The sequence below is a fragment of the Cuculus canorus genome, chromosome Z (assembly GCF_017976375.1).
Source record: "Cuculus canorus isolate bCucCan1 chromosome Z, bCucCan1.pri, whole genome shotgun sequence".
Classification (NCBI taxonomy): domain Eukaryota; kingdom Metazoa; phylum Chordata; class Aves; order Cuculiformes; family Cuculidae; genus Cuculus; species Cuculus canorus.
The window spans coordinates 55,317,732-55,333,744 of record NC_071441.1 but is presented as its reverse complement, the minus strand read 5'-3'; the positions used below and the strand labels follow the sequence as shown (position 1 = coordinate 55,333,744).

The window sequence follows — 16,013 nt, the reverse complement described above, 5'->3', positions numbered from 1 at the left end:
GTAAGCTACAGCAAGAAGTACCATTCAATCATACGGCACACAGGGCAGCTAGCAGCCCACTCAACTGATAATGTGACTGCTCCAGTACTGCATCCAAGTTAGAACTTAGATATGTGATACAGAACAAGGGGGTAGCAAAGAAGGTCCAATTAAGAACAAAAATTTCACAGAAACCTGTAATCTAGAATTGGTTCTTGGGTTTCTACTAAAATTCTTTCTATATCCAGAAGCTGTAGGACAAGCCTCCGAAGTGGATAATTTTAGTAATATTTTAAATACAAATGTCAGTTACTGCAGTAAATAAACTACAATAAATAGCTGTGCATCCTTGTAGTCTGTATATTTCTCTGTTCTTGAGACAAATGTATTACTGCCTGAAGATATAAATGTTTTTGAGATTTGTAGGTTTCTTTCATAGGGCTAGTTATTCATGGAAAAAAGTGGGTTTTTTTTGACACAGCTTTTCAAAATACAAGTACTTCTTGTAAAATGAAACTTTATTCTAAAATGTATCCAAAATTGCAAGACACAAGCACCATTAAACAGATAAATAGACATATATTTATGTACAGAGAGCATCAAAACACAAAACAATTGTTAATATAATTCTTATACCATTTTAATGAGTATCCATCAATAAAACTTTACAATTTAAAGAAGACTTTTCAGTTGCAAAACAGTTGTAAAATCATATGTATAAATTATGTTTACTACAATTCCAATAACAGAGGCAAAGTAAAATACAAAAATAATAATCAATACTGCAAATTCAAATACAAAACCAAAAGTAATGCTGCACAGGTACATATGTACACTGGATGAATTCATGCAGCTAGGCAGTGCAACAAATTAACTGCTTAGTTTAACTTATCACAAAATGGAACAACCATGTCGGCAAACAGAAGAAAATATATTTTTGTAATAAATCATAGTGCATTTTGAAGCTAGACTTTATAAAATGATTGTTGAGTGATATACTTCTAAAATTCCCCAAGTGATCCGAGATTCCCCAACTCCTCTCCCGCAAAATAAAGTACAAATGACAAAAGCTTAAAAACCCACGGTAGTACAGACTCTGATGTACTGGTACCATCTCATTTTTTTCTTATTCTCGGTATCAGACTTTTTCGCAAGTGTTCGTGCCCACAGGGACACGTGTTACTCCTTGCTACCAAAAGTAAATCTTTCATAGCTCCAATGCTATCCCCATAAGCTGAATCTCACATGGTGCTTAGACTGCACTGTTTAAAGAGATACAGCTGAGCTTGGAAAAAAAAAAAAAGAACGAACTCCTAAATCTCTATGAAATACAGAAAGAGAGTAAAACGGAGGAGAAAGAGACCCCGTTACTCTTGAAGATCCTATCCCCAATTTCTTTAATTACATAAACACAGAATAACATAAGAGGCTTTTATGGCTTGGATGAAATTTCTGCTAATTTGCTGGGCAAGCACAAAGCCCATATTTCTCCACAGGGCTTGCCTTTCACAGTGCAGAAGGCTACAGACTATTTTGGTTGGTGACAGAAAGCTTCAGGTAACTATATAGAAAAATACTTCCGCGGTGGAAATGTGTTAGAGAGAAAGAAACAAAATCAAAACAGAACCTCCTGAAAATTGTGATTTCTTGTGTAGCTGTGATACTAAAACATGGCTGTTCACCTTTCAGTTCTGCCTTAGTTGGTGTATCATGATCAAACGTAGATAAAATGGAGGTTCACACCTCACTGAATATTACTGGTTAAGAGTCACAATTAGATGAGATACAATTACACAGTCGGACACTGTTTTCCTTAAAATCTTAAGTGATAAGCACGCTCAGTGTTTTCACTAGGAAGTTACTGCTAAAATGCTACATTTCTTTGCTGAGAAGACATTAATTTACAGCAGCCTGTAAACTACTGAAGAGTTGTTCCCTGCATCCTTCGAGCCTCCAAAACCCCCTTTCAGCCATCGCTAACTTTCAAGTTAATGGGAGTTTCGACCAAAATAGGGATGCAGAAAAACATGTGTATTGGGTAAACAATGTAGCAATTTATACAGCAGCATTTCTGCATTTCCAGCATGCAAGCAGGTACAGAGGGAAGCTACGACAGCATGCACTGCAGTGGTATGTCATTGTGCTCATGTCTGGTGAGAATACTATGGCATTTCCACACAGGAAAACATTAAATCTTAGCCCCAGAAGACTCAAATAGCCAGTATTAATGAAGCCATCAGCTACTATGTAGTAAAGAACACCCCAAAAGAGGGAAGAAGTTTTGTCTGCTTGTAGCTTAAAATACTGAAGCTGAAGAGAATTACAAAGGCACAATACAAGCCTATATTTCTTGTAAGTTACATATAATCAAATACTTTTGCTCATATCACCTGGAGATACTGAATGGTAAAATAATAACTGAAGATACAAATGTTAACTGAAAGATAATCACTAAAAATAAATGATTGCTGGAGAAGACAGCTCCTTACCTGCTACATTTCTACCCTTCCTGGGTGGTGAGCTTGTCTGCCTTTTCTCCACTGGCTGACAATACCCATCAAGATATTCAAGAACATGGTGATCCACTGGGAAAACTGGAAGAGTGTCAGATGACAGACAGAATGCTTTATGCATCTGAGAAGTTGTCAGTAAGTGGCTGCCACAGGAATCTTTCCTGCTGCAACTGCTTTACCTTTGGCCCAGAACTCACTAAGAACCCAGAAACAGCAATTGGAAATCCATTCCCACTTTCATGCAGAGATGGGGCTAAGATGATTTGTGAAGACAACATTTTGTTTAAGGTTGGCACTCAAAATATTGAACAGCAGAGCAGGGATTGTACTAGCATTTCGTAAAAAAAAAAAACAACCTCTCCATTTTTCTATTCATAGCTACATAAGATGCATATAATTTTCAACACTGAATGACCCACAATTTGGAAAATAAAGAAAATATATCAATACCACTCCTCTTAAACTCAAAAAAAGAATTACACACACTGTTGTGTGATGAAGTTGTACAACAACTTTGGAGGCAGATGCTGTTTCAGGACAGGTGGACACTTCATGAAGGTGAAGATGTGCAAGTTACAGCATTCACATTTTTAAACTTCAGCTGTTACTCATCTCACAACAAGAACTGATAGAACTGCTGTTATGGTTTTGTACTGAAAGATAGTGAAGAAGGATATCATGTTGAACTAAAATAAGGTAGGTGCATGGTGCAAGCCTGAGGTGGAACTTGATAAAAATAAGCTTTGCTTATCAACAGTAATGCTGTCTGCAAAGATCTGGTCTATCTGGAACTGCATACTTTCCTCATCTCCAAGCCAGCATGCAAAATCATTTACCAGAATTTTACACCCACCCACCCCCGCCCCCTGCCCAAAACCGCCTTTGCTGCATGTATTGTCACAATCCTAAACGAGAAGCTCCTAGATTTATTCCTTCAAGCTCCCAGCAAAGCAATCTTTAGCCACCCCATCAACATTAATATCTATCTTAGAATCTCACAGCTGCATTTAAAACTAGCATGTGCTATTGATCTATGCAATGGTTCCTTCATGTGCTGCTTTCAAGGAATGAACTGGAGCAGGCAAAGAGAGAGCCCACTTAACAGATAAAGGTGAGGATTTCTAGGCAGGTGTGAACCTTCTAGAAACATTTAAACAAGTTAGTTCAAGTTACATCTGTTTATAAAAAAGGAAGTAAAGATGAAGAAAATAGCAACTGTGGGCAGAAATCTCATGTTTGATATTGAAGGATTCAGAAACTCATCTGGAAGCCACTCATGCAGGTTTTTAGGAGCTGCGTTATTCTTGCCCATACTGGGCTCAAAAAAATGCAGTTTTGTGTACAGGGATGTGAAGCGAAGTATAAACGCTTGGATCCACCCCATCTAATTGTAGGCCCTTAAAAGCACACATGAATCGTAACTGGAGAAAGCAAATGATCCGATAATACAATCTTAATAGGCACCACCTCTTCTGTCCCTCCTCCAACTTTCAGAAGAGACCTAGGCTGGTAACTTTTAGGCAGCTAAAGTTAGTGCAGAATGAATCAGGCCACAGTGTGGAGTGGAAACAAGTCTGATGTGGTGGTACATTATTACCATTATATTACCAAAACAGTCTGTAATAGCCTTGTCCGAGGCTCCAACTCAGATATGCTTTGAGCTTAGTGACCCATGCAATCCATGTACTTCCAAACTCCACAGTCTTGCAAAGGACTTTTAGAAGACAGAACAGTGCGGCTTGATTTTATGACCTTGTTTCCCTTGTTTAGTACTTAGAAAAGGTGGCTTCTTTGAGCGCTGGATTCCTGGAGCTGTGCTACACTGGCGGTCAATGGCACCCTCAAAGGGGAGGCCCTCTCAATATAAGAACGCGTAGAGGGTTGTGTTTTGGTACAAACCAACCAACACTACTGAGCCCTCAGCACTTCTGCAGTTGTGGAAAATGGCTGTGTATTTTAAAAAGAATTTTGAAAGAAGGGAACCCTTCAGGGACAGGTCTGTTTTCTGACACAGTTTAACAGCTTCAAATAAAGATGTATCTGTGGTAAAACTCCTTCCAATGGCTGCATCTGGGACAGATATGGTCCCCCAAAGCAAGACCCTAAACCATTTGGAAAGGCATCGCTGTCAGACAGCATTTTGAACCTCTCATCTACACAAACTACTGCCTTTCTGGAATGATCCCAGGGGCTGCTTTTAGAAGTTACACACATGGTGTGGTGAAGTTTGCCGTTGGCATGGTTACTCATCCTTACACAGCACACAGGCATGCCCACATATTTATAATGCTGTGGATTGTTTATTTGCGGTAGATGTTGATAATGAAGATGAAGCACACGCTGAGCAGTAATATAGCTGTTCTGAAATACAGAAAATTCATGAGACCCTCAATGTGATCAATATTAATGCTTAAGGTCAGAGGCACTATCAAGTTTTGTATGTACTTTCTACATCGATATTTATCTTGACAAACCTTTCTAGTTTGAATTGACAAACCAAATTCTTGCTAGTTTGGAAAATAACTGAGATTTTCTTTACTTCCAGCAACTGGAGTTTGAACAAGAATTTCATTTATGAAAGTCATTCTTTGTCTAAAAAACAACTGCCTAATTGTTTAAATGTGACCTGCAAATACTTAGGATCGTGGGATTGGGATGGCTCTGTTTTCCTCTGTAAAGGGCTGAAGGAATCTGTAGGAATATTTTTTGACCTTAGAAATATAATGAATTTATCTACAGATTGGCTAGGAAGTGTGAAGAACATTCATTCCAAGTACTTGAAGTCTTATGTGAAAGGGTGAAGGTGCAAAGTCACTAACAAAGACTGCCTTTTTTTCAAAAGATTACCCTAGTCATTTAAACTATCAAAACCAAATACAACAGAATGTAAAAATAACTCAACTAAGAATCCCCTTCAACTTTCCCAGCTTTCCCATCATTGTCTTGCAGTCTAGACAGGACTTGAATTTCTGATGTCAGAAATCAGCAAAGAAAACACACATATGTTAAGGTCTTTGTTGTAACATAAAACAGTAATAAGAAGGAATCCAGAGTCCAAGAATTCAGATTATTTTTCTACCTTGATTAACAGACAAATAACTAAGTTCCCCTTAAAACACTGCCTCACGTATAGCCTGTGGTAGCTGGAGGTGAGGACACAATATAGAGCCAGCAGTTCCCTACCCTCCTGTATACTCTTAAAAATGGGGTTATGCCCTGGCACACCAATGCAAAAGGTTTTGGGGAAAAAAAAAAGAGACACCAGAGGAAAAGCTAGTATGTCTTTGCTCACATAGTGCAAGGAAGCCTGCAGGCTGGCGGGTCTCTCCACAAGAGTCTGCTGAGGTCCCATAGGTGCCTTGGCTGGTGGACAGCAGTAGGAGAGACTCTCCCTCTTGTTCCTGCACAGAGTCTGATCTCCCAGGCTTGCAGGCACCTGTAGCTGGAAAGCATATACTACATGCCTGGCACAGAGCCATGAAATGTGCTAACCTGCAGCTGCCTGTTGTCCATGAAAATCCAACCCCAAGCTCTCAAAACCAGATATGAACCATATTGAACTCTCTTACATTATATTTAATACTCCTGTAATGGCTTATATATCTGCTGTTTGAAATAAACTCTGAAACCACTAAGCGTGCTTAACAAAGCTTTAACTATATGTGAACAGCAAGTTTTGATGACAGAACAAGTACTGTTGCAGTATATAATACACATGGCTGTACAATCAAAAGCCACCTCTTGCTCCAAAACAAGAATCTACAGTAGTAAGCAATGGTGACAAGGCTTCTTACACAAAACCTACAGGAATTTACAGAATATGCATGGATCACTGAGGTTATCATGCCAGCAGTAGACTACACAGGGTATCTTGTGCAATGTGAACAAAGTTGACAATAGTTTACCAAAGCTTTAAGTAATTCACATAAATATACTAACCCACCAGCTATCAAATTTTCCTCCTCTCCCCACCAGAAAAAAGTGTTTGCCAGACACATGTACAGCAATCCATAAAAGAAAGTAAGTTGTTTCTGTGGTTTTAGGCAAACATGCACAAAACAGATGCACTGCAACATTTTTGCAGGGGGATACTTGCCACAAAAAAAAGCCTTCAAAATTGGTCTCTAAGCATATACAGCGTTTTGATTCACACTTCTCAAATAGCCACTACAAGGCTAAACAAGTTTATTGTATGGATGCTTTTTGGCCTGGAAAAATGAAAGTACTTTATTCTCTAATGACAGAAAACTCCAGCTTTCACTTCACTCGTGCCACTCTTCCATATTTCAGCCCTAGTTTAGCAACTTGTATTCTCGTCCTTAACCATTAATGTACATGTAAACCAAATAAAAACTAGGGAGTTAATCAGAAAAATGAAAATAGAACAGGGAACAGCTTATACCTACTTTAGAACTTTATGTTATAGAGGACACTTTAACAAACACTGCTTTTCTTTTCTACTAAGCTGTTTGACACATTTGGTACTCCTGTTGGAGATGGGTCTTCACATCTGCTGGAAGGGCACCTGCACTCTGCTCCTCTGTAACAAAAAGTGTGGCCTGTGGATATTGCAGTTCCTGGCTCACCACCTGCCCAGACCAAGGCACCCGACTTCTCTGCTGGGGATTACAGACTCTGCAAGATGTACCTCTGCATTAAAAAAAGAGAGCAGCTAAGGAATACTAGCAACCAGTTTGACTGCTAATAAGCTTGTTATCAAACTCTCCTAGCGAGTTATAGCTTTAGTAAATTCTACTCAAATTAAAAATGGTTTAGATTTTATTTTTCCTCCAAAGTGCATGGCAAATATCAGCTTTTGTTTAAAGGCATTTTATGTCATTGTTAGAAATCATCTCGCCTGATGTGTGATTCTGTGAGATGCTAATTTTCTCAGAATATTGCAGTGCCACTCCTTATTTGTTGTTAAGCTCAATGCCTCTAATGAAATAAACTCTCTATAGTAGGGCTTTAGTTACAGATGTGAACAACTTTCTGTATGTTTAATGGGCAAATTGTTCTTATTGTTGTACAAAGATCTGGCATGGCATATTTAATGCGAAAATCCAAATGAGAGAGAACAAGAAGGTTAAATGACAGGAAAAAAGAGTACAAATATCCAGTTCATCCAGTTGATAATTTGGCTCCTCAAGGATTGGAGCATTTGTTCCATAGCAATAAATCTTTGTATCAAAAGCAATTACTGATGATTCATTGTATAGAGACAAATACAGGTTTGGTCATGGTTATTGTTGTAGTTCCCTCCTAATCTGAGGAACTGTATATACCTCCATAGCAGACCAAACTTCTAAATTGTATGGTCTATTTCCTAGTACACCCAGGGTACTGAGAAAATGCACCACCTTTTAAAATCCCCATTTTTTTGTGCTGATTCTCTGTGAAAACTGGTGCTAAACTGCCAGACTTTTCCCTTAGCAAAATTCTCAAGAGAACAGCGAGGTAGCGTACGAATACCTTGTTTTGAAGTGCACAGCTGTGCACATCTGGTGGACATACTATCCAGTCCTAATTACCAGGCCCTGTGAACAAGCCTGCTTGACCACTTTTTTACTCTTCTGAGAGATACAACTACAGAACCCTGCACAGCTAAGGGGCAACCTGAATCATCTGTGAGATACACTGAAAACACAGAATAGACAAACAAAATGGCTATTTGTGAATTAGGTGTTTACAAAGTCATCACATCAGATGTTAGGCAATCCACTTTTGGGGATGTGGAAGGAGCTTTCAACAGAAAGTCCAGCTTTATTATTCAGAGGAACTAGGCTGTAAATCTTGTTTTGATCCAATTTCCCCAAAACCATTTATTTCAGCAAATATTTATGATGCTGAATTTAAAAAAGGTAATTTGTTTTCTCAATTTCTTTTGCACATCGATATTAAATAGTGGCTAGAAAGTGACCATTTCAAATTATAATTGAAAACTGCATTTTTATTAAATGTGAAAACAGGTACCCAAGAAATCTTTATACTAATTTTTATGGCAAGTTTTCCCATTACATGAGAGGCTTCCTTACACACTTCAAGCTTAAACGAAGAACAGTGACCAAACAGAAGTCTGGACTAAAACTGCAAAGCCATTAGCTATGTTGAGGGACACTGTGGCTACACAATTGAAAACAACATGGAAAGACAAGTTCACAAAAATAGCTCATGTGGTAGTGAACAATGCTCTAATAAAAGAAGAAACAGAAGAAAGCCGTATCTGTTCTGTATATCAGTATTTCTGATATATAAGCATCTATATAAATAATGTCTGTTTAGGGAAGACTTAATTTGAGCTTCTAGACTGTCCATGCTCAAGCATGGTTTCAGCATATTAGCAGTCCCGCTTTCCTGAAGGACACTACTTGTATACTTTAATCCATTTAAAACTACGTCCAGGCTTTATTTTAAACAGATCTGAAAGTGTTTGCAGAATCAGAGTTTTAATGTGCTACACAGACGATCCATTTATTTTCTCTCAATTTGTTACTGCAATTTGTTTCCAAGATAACAATGCTGGCAGACAATCTGCATGCATGCATTCCAAGCAGTATTTTAGATAAGGGCTTTTTTTTTGTTGTTTTTCAGGTTGAAATCTTATTTTGTAATTTCAACAGAACATCTGCATTTTGCTCTATTTACTTAGTTCATATATCTGCCAAGTAATGTTACATCTCAGATAAGTGATGTATTTCACCCAGGTGATGGTTAAATCCTACCAAAAAATGACCTTATGGGAGTGAATTCCTCAGAGTTTAAGCAGGACAACTGTATGAGCAGCAGCTTGCAGGGGAAACTGCAATCATTAAAATTTAAATCTAATTCGTTTATCTATAAGCACACTCAATTTTTATATTTTTTTTTGTATCAGTAAATCCTGAATTATCCTTAGCATGATCAGTTTGAAGAGAAATGACCTGTCATTGTTGAAAGATGTTTTGGGGTTTTATTTGAAAGATCCAATTCCCATCAAGATTCCCATCCCCAGGGCCCAACCAAAATCAAGCGTGTTTGGGACAGGAGCCATCACTTACAGTGAATGAGAGAAAAAGCAATTTACCTGTACTGATCTTATTTATATATCGTTAAGCTCTATTTTATACTCTCCAAATGCAAATGTGCAGGGTCAAAGCTTGAAGAATCCAGTCCATATTTAGCAGCCACCACCAAGAAGAATCAAAGATGACCAAAAGCAGGAGATAATACTAAAAATAATTAACTGATCTTAGAAATAGAATCAGTGCAACATTTATCAGCTGAAAATCCATTTTGACTAGTAAATGGAAAAAAAAGAATAAAATGTTCAACACTGACTTTTGTTAACAGCTGGGTCCTCATTAAATTACCTATCTAATTCTGAGCAATCTTTACATGCAGTATCTTGTTTGCTAGCCACAGAACAGCGGAAAACCCAAGTGATTTTTAGTCAGTTCAAGAAGCTGTCTATACATAAAGAAGTAAGATTTTATTCAGTTTTTCCTAATTTCAATTATTTAAAATCAACAACTAGCACATGTATTTCCCACTGCAAGGGAAAGTAACAGCTGGACATCTTGGGACATGGGGCATTTAACCTTATGGTAAGGGGATCAGGCTGCTAACTCCAAAAGTTTTTATTATCCCTGAACACATGACCCATTGGCGGCCTGGTTTCTGTAACCAGGAGGCTTCCAGATCAAAAATGGCAAATGTGGCCTCAGCTACTGGCTGGATGGACAACCCTCTGACCTGGAAAATGCTACTCTGGAATGCCTTGGTGTCAAGCAGAGGTGCATTTATTTCACTGAGAAGCACACAGAGTGTCAAAGCCTTGACTCAGGGTTATTGCCACATTTCTTACCTGCACCAAACTCACTCAACAGTGGAAGGAGGGAACACAGAGTGCAACTGCAGTTCTTCCTTATGCTCAGGCAATCAAGAAAATAATGTCACCCATACATGCAAATATGCAAGTGGTTTTTTAATGCACATGTCAGGTCACATGCTTTACTTGTGATTAGTTCAGCTTTCTTCCTTAGCATAAACCCCATTCTTGCCTTAGACATGAAGATAACATTTGGGTGACATGGAGATAAAATCTGGGTATGAATACTGCTCTTCATGGGTTTATGCAGCTGGTAAAACACTGGTTTCACTACAAAAATGGAAAGTGAATCCCACCTTCAGTTGCTTTCTACAGGTCCAGAATATATGCCTGATTTCTCACAGTAGGAGAGAGACATCACTCCCTATTTCTGCTACTCCAGTATTTCATCACTTCTGTTTTCAATAAGACTTTCTTGAACCTTGCCTAAGAGAACAATTTATAGAATCATGATCTACTTATTTCTGTATTAAAGAGAGAAATCTTTCTAAAAAACCGATGAGGAAAAACTGTCCTGCACCTCTTTTAAAATAAAATTCCTCCCAGAGCTGGAGAAGTCTGACATCATCAATTATGCTGCTGTACAAGGACAGATATAGGCAGTAGTTACATTACACATTGCTGTCTAGTGCATTAGAAACAGAAGCAGGAGTGAAAAATCAGTGCTTGAAACTAGTTTTTCTTTCCACATTTAATACTCTAGATATGATGAAAGTCCTACAAGGATTTAAAAGTGAAAGTAAGAAAATAAATGAACAAAGCAGAAAGTTGTGTGCATATTTTAAAAACCCCAAAGGGATACTTATAATTTTAAAGCTGAATATTTAGCATATAAGACTCTTTCCTAATGGTTCAGCTACAGAACCTATGTATAGTTATTATCCCCTGATCTTACCAATGCACGTGTGAAGAAACTCTTCTGATATATGTAAGCACAGGATATAAGCATTCCCTACAGAAGGCAGGATGATTAGGTTTCCTTACATCTAATTAAAATTCTAACAATAAGATATGTGGTAAGTATTCAAGCAGATCTTCCAAATATAAAATTTTGCAAGTGTGCATATTTTTTATGCCACTACTTTCTGGGGCTATGTTGGTATGAGAAATGGTGGACGTAACTGTTAACTTGCAGTATCAGGGCACAGAATACAGGCTATGAGCAGCAGGGCTTGATCTTGTTCCTTTTGAAGCCAGGAATGTATTTCCTGAGACTAAAGCCACAGGATCAATGCAACAAATTTGATATAAATGTTTTGGAAAAGACATGGAAAGGGGGAAGAAAGACACACTGGCAGTAAGAAAAATTGTATTGAAGGGAATTTTAAAGACCTACAGAGGATAATTCTGTGCCTGAAAGGATGTTATAGTCCTGTACATAAATTAGGACAACATATTTTATGATGATATTCAGTATATATTGGCAGTTCCATTTAAGGAGTTTCTTTGCAGAGATTTAATTTAATGGTCAGACCTTTTCTCTTAACAGCTAAAATACTGGAGATAATGTCAAATTCAGAAATAAATTTAAAAAAAAACCAAACAATCAGGTCTCTGGTTAACACTAAGCCCCAGTTTTCCTCAACCTTGTCACAGTACCAAGTTTCAGCAATCGAATGCAGAGAAAACCCTCAGTGATGCCACCACAGCCAGCTGTCGCATGCTCAGTGGACACGCTGCCTGCAGGAGCCCCAGCCCGGCATGGGACAGTACAGGGGGTTCTCCTGGAGACACACAACAGATCCCAGATGCACTCAGTGGTTTAAGTGCTCACTTGAGGGCACGCTTACTTGCTGCATTAATGACTTTTGTCATTTGATGCATAGCCCAGATATACCCACCTATTTTAGTCCAGTAGCAGCAACATCATTGGACTGAAACTGGGCAGAGAAGCGTTCTAAAGTCCTTCTTAGAATGTTACCAAGGATACTATAGGTGTCATATGTGGGCTGCAAGGACATTTGGACTCTGCAGTCTTATGGGAGAAGCTGGGGTGCACTGGGACATAGCCACTGAAACCACTGGTATTAGTGACAACAGTGAAGGTGCTAGGAATTAGATCTGATTTTGTGGTTTTTTAACTGAAATCAATAGCAGGGGCTTCTAGCATCTTTTGAGACAAAGTGTTTTCCAAAGATAAGCAAATGAATATAACTTTCACAATCACTGGTCCACAAAACCATATGATGACTAGGTTAGGCTTACAACTAAAGAAAGTAGTTATTATATATTTTCCTACTAATTTTTTGCTATTTTCATATATTATACATATATTCATATATATATAATATATGTAAATTAAAACAAGTTTGGAGATTGCAGTATTCATTATGCATCCTGTTGTAGCTACCATCACAACAAACTTCTTCATTGTATGTTTGTGAAAAAAACTCCATGCAAGACTGCATGGACATATCACCTCTCAGAACTGCTGCTCCTATGTAGGTGGCTATTCTACATGCAAATTCCAAGGAAAGGACTTCGCTATTTTCCTGTGGCATTAATTTTTTTCCAGCCACTTCATTGGCATTGCTGATCATCAACCTTTTCATCAGTAAACAACAGAAAACTTTTGTTTTCTTGCGGGAGCTGGAAGTCACTAGGAACTAAATGTACCATAATCTTGGTCTTGGAGCTTTGCCTGAGGAGACACGGGACTGCCTTCATAAGTGTTTCTTTTAAGATCGTGTGCCTTTTCTCCATTCTTTCCCCAGCTTTCATGTCTAATATGCTGACCTCCTTATAATATGGCCCAGACCTTTGTTCCTCTTCTGTTCATGGCAAAAGGTAAGACCCCTCAAGACTAGCAGTCATAAAAAAGTTTAGTTCATCATTTTGGCTCAAAAAAAAAAACCAAAAAAAAAAAAAAACCAAAAAAAGAAGATTGCTTACTGGGAAGTTTAAGGGTTGGCTTCATTTTGGTAGGCATGGTGAACAATACACACCCATGCAGCAGGGTGACCCAATTTTCTGAGTGGGCTTGAGAAATACTGCTTATAATTAGGACCAGGGATTCTTAAAATTTGGTTGAGAATCACTGAAAATAGGAAACAGGAGTAAATTGTTAGAAAATTTGAGTGCTTCAGTGATAAGGATTCCACCGTATTACCACTAACTACCACACCTACAGAAGATCATGCTAAATAGAAAACTCATTTCCAAGGGCAGAAGCAGCCCTGACACTTTATTGCTAGATTCTATAGCAATTGGAGCTCACTTGCAGTAACCTTATAGTACTCTATATAAATTAAGAAGCTTGCATCAAATTCAGGCTTCCATTTAAAACAGATATTGCAGATACTAGGCTTCAATTAAAGAAGAAAAATAACCTTCAGTGCTTCTTTTTTTAAAGGCAAAGTATTAAAAAGAAAAAAAATCACCGAACTAGGTGAAAATTATTAAATTTCTCCAAAAAATTAAGATGAGCTTTCTTCTATTTCTTGATACAGTATAATTTGTCATTCACAGGGTAACTGGTATCAAACACAAGTTAATGAAAGCTCTTATAAGCAATTTTATTCCTATCTATAATGGCAGACCTTTACAAAATCAGAAGAATTTATCATCCGAGTTCACCTTTAAAAAATAACTTATAAAGTAGTGATATATGCAACATAAAACAGTTCAGGAGGAGAGAGGGAAAGCAAATTTTAATAATTAAAATGTAAACGCGAAAAAAAAAGAAGATGGAATAAAAGTCCCTACTTCTCATTTCTACTTAAGTTTTCATGTGATTTTACAATGTCCTGTGGGTCTATATATGTATGTGTGTATTTCTATATTACACACACATACATATACATTAACCCACACATGTACATAACACAGATAACTGTCTGCAGTTCCATCTTGGGCAGTTCTGTTACGCCACTCTTTACAGTTGCCTCAATCATGTTTGGGACCCACTGTCTTGACAATACAAGGGAGATGATAGAAAAAAAAATGGTGGGTCTGATTGTGTCTGAGATCCTTTTGTTAAACTGTACACTGGGATGAATAATTTTCTTCTGCAGTAGCTCTCTGAAGAGGGCCAACTCACTGTGGTCTTCATGGCGTGACTTGTTAACGGATCACACACTCATTGTCATGCTAGGGGAGTACTGGAAAAAGAGGAATCCACATTTTAACAACCATTTTTCCCCCCCAGATAGCTAAAACCACTTCTGGACAACATCAATGAGTTCAAACATCAATACACTCTTCGAACTTCCTCCTAAATTATACTGTAGCCTGTGCCAACGCTGCAGCTCAATTTGTGGTGTCATAACAGCTCTTATGCTCCTCTCATTATGCAAAAAGCCAACTCCTATGAAGACAGCTGTTGTGTTATCTGGGTGGTGTGATGAACCAATACTTCCCTGATGCTTTCCGCAACTTTCCTGGTCCACGTTGACTCGGGGCTTTAGGTAGGCAGATTGCTAGTCTCAAGTAGACCAGCTAGCATTTGTGGTTAGCTGAAGCACATAAATACTTTTGAGAGGATTTTATTATTTTATGGGAAGAAAAGACTAAAGACATCTGACTGGAATTAAACCAGGCTTTTGGTCTTTATTATTCAGTGTTATCGATTTTAGGAGGCAAGCTGAATCAGGGATCAACAGTCATTCCCCTTTATGTGAATCAAAAATTAAAACCACCACATTACTATTGTAACACAAATTGAACTGCAGCCCATACACAAGCTACAGCTGCCTGCAAGTTAGCAGTACTTCATTACAATAATCAGTGGGACACCACAATATCTAGAAGAAGTGAACACCTATACACCTAATTTGTATTTAAATTGAAAAATGTGGACTGTAGAAACACATAATTTGGTCTAAAATATTCTAAGTAGAGGAAAATGTTCAAATGCAATAAGTATTAGCATTATGAAAACAGATACAAGAAAGAGAAATATATCATTACAAGAACAAACACAATAAAAACCTGCCAAAGCTATAGTTTCAAGCTGGCCACTTCTAAGTGTCCAAACGTATTAGAGAAAGTATTGTGGTTTGGATGAGTGTTCCCTGTCATCTAAACTACATAGAATGGACTATTCAGGTGAAGTCTATTTTGTTCCATGTCATGTCTCTGTTGGTTTTTCGGTCTCATCATGTGCTTTCTTTGTGGGCCAGCAAAACTATTAGAAACATGCTGATCTGTAGTGAATGTTGCAGACCAGCACAAATGCTTAAAGCAAAGCATCTGTTCAAGTGATTTCCTATATATCTGAGCCAAAGTACCTGGGCAATTCCTTTGGACAAAGAGCCTAAAGATAATTTAAGGGTGTTTGTGATTTTTAATTCATTAGCCAAGCACTGTTCCTCACCCCTAACCGAACATCCTGGTGAAGAGTAAATCTGACTGAGAAAAGAATTCTCAATAATGACTACACTAAGTAGCCATAACAAATATAAATCAGAAAGCAAGACAGTTGCTGAAGACTGCAATATGACTTGTGGCATGTATAATGCATGCCGTGTAGGCACACATCACACACCAAACCTTGAAAAAACTGGGTCCCGGGTTCTTCCAGGTAGGAAAACAACATCTAGGAACACCTAGCATCCAGTAAGTGTATGAGAAAATGGGTTTTCCTTGAGTACAGCTCACATTCTTCTTTTCATTATTTTAGTTTGGGGAACTGGCCTGCCTGCTGATCAGACTGT

At 38.0% G+C, this 16,013-nt stretch overlaps 1 protein-coding gene across 3 annotated transcripts in view; it reads right to left on the bottom strand.

Annotated features, from left to right (window-relative positions):
- Positions 1 to 603: 603 nt before the first annotated feature.
- SSBP2 (single stranded DNA binding protein 2) overlaps positions 604 to 16,013 on the bottom strand; it is a 193,310-nt gene continuing 177,900 nt past the window's right edge. For all 3 annotated transcript variants that reach the window (XM_054053443.1, XM_054053441.1, XM_054053442.1), the window contains one exon: positions 604 to 14,459. In XM_054053443.1, the coding sequence (XP_053909418.1) occupies positions 14,430 to 14,459 (30 nt within the window). In that variant the 3' untranslated portion in view covers positions 604 to 14,429. The remainder of the gene's footprint in view (positions 14,460 to 16,013) is intronic.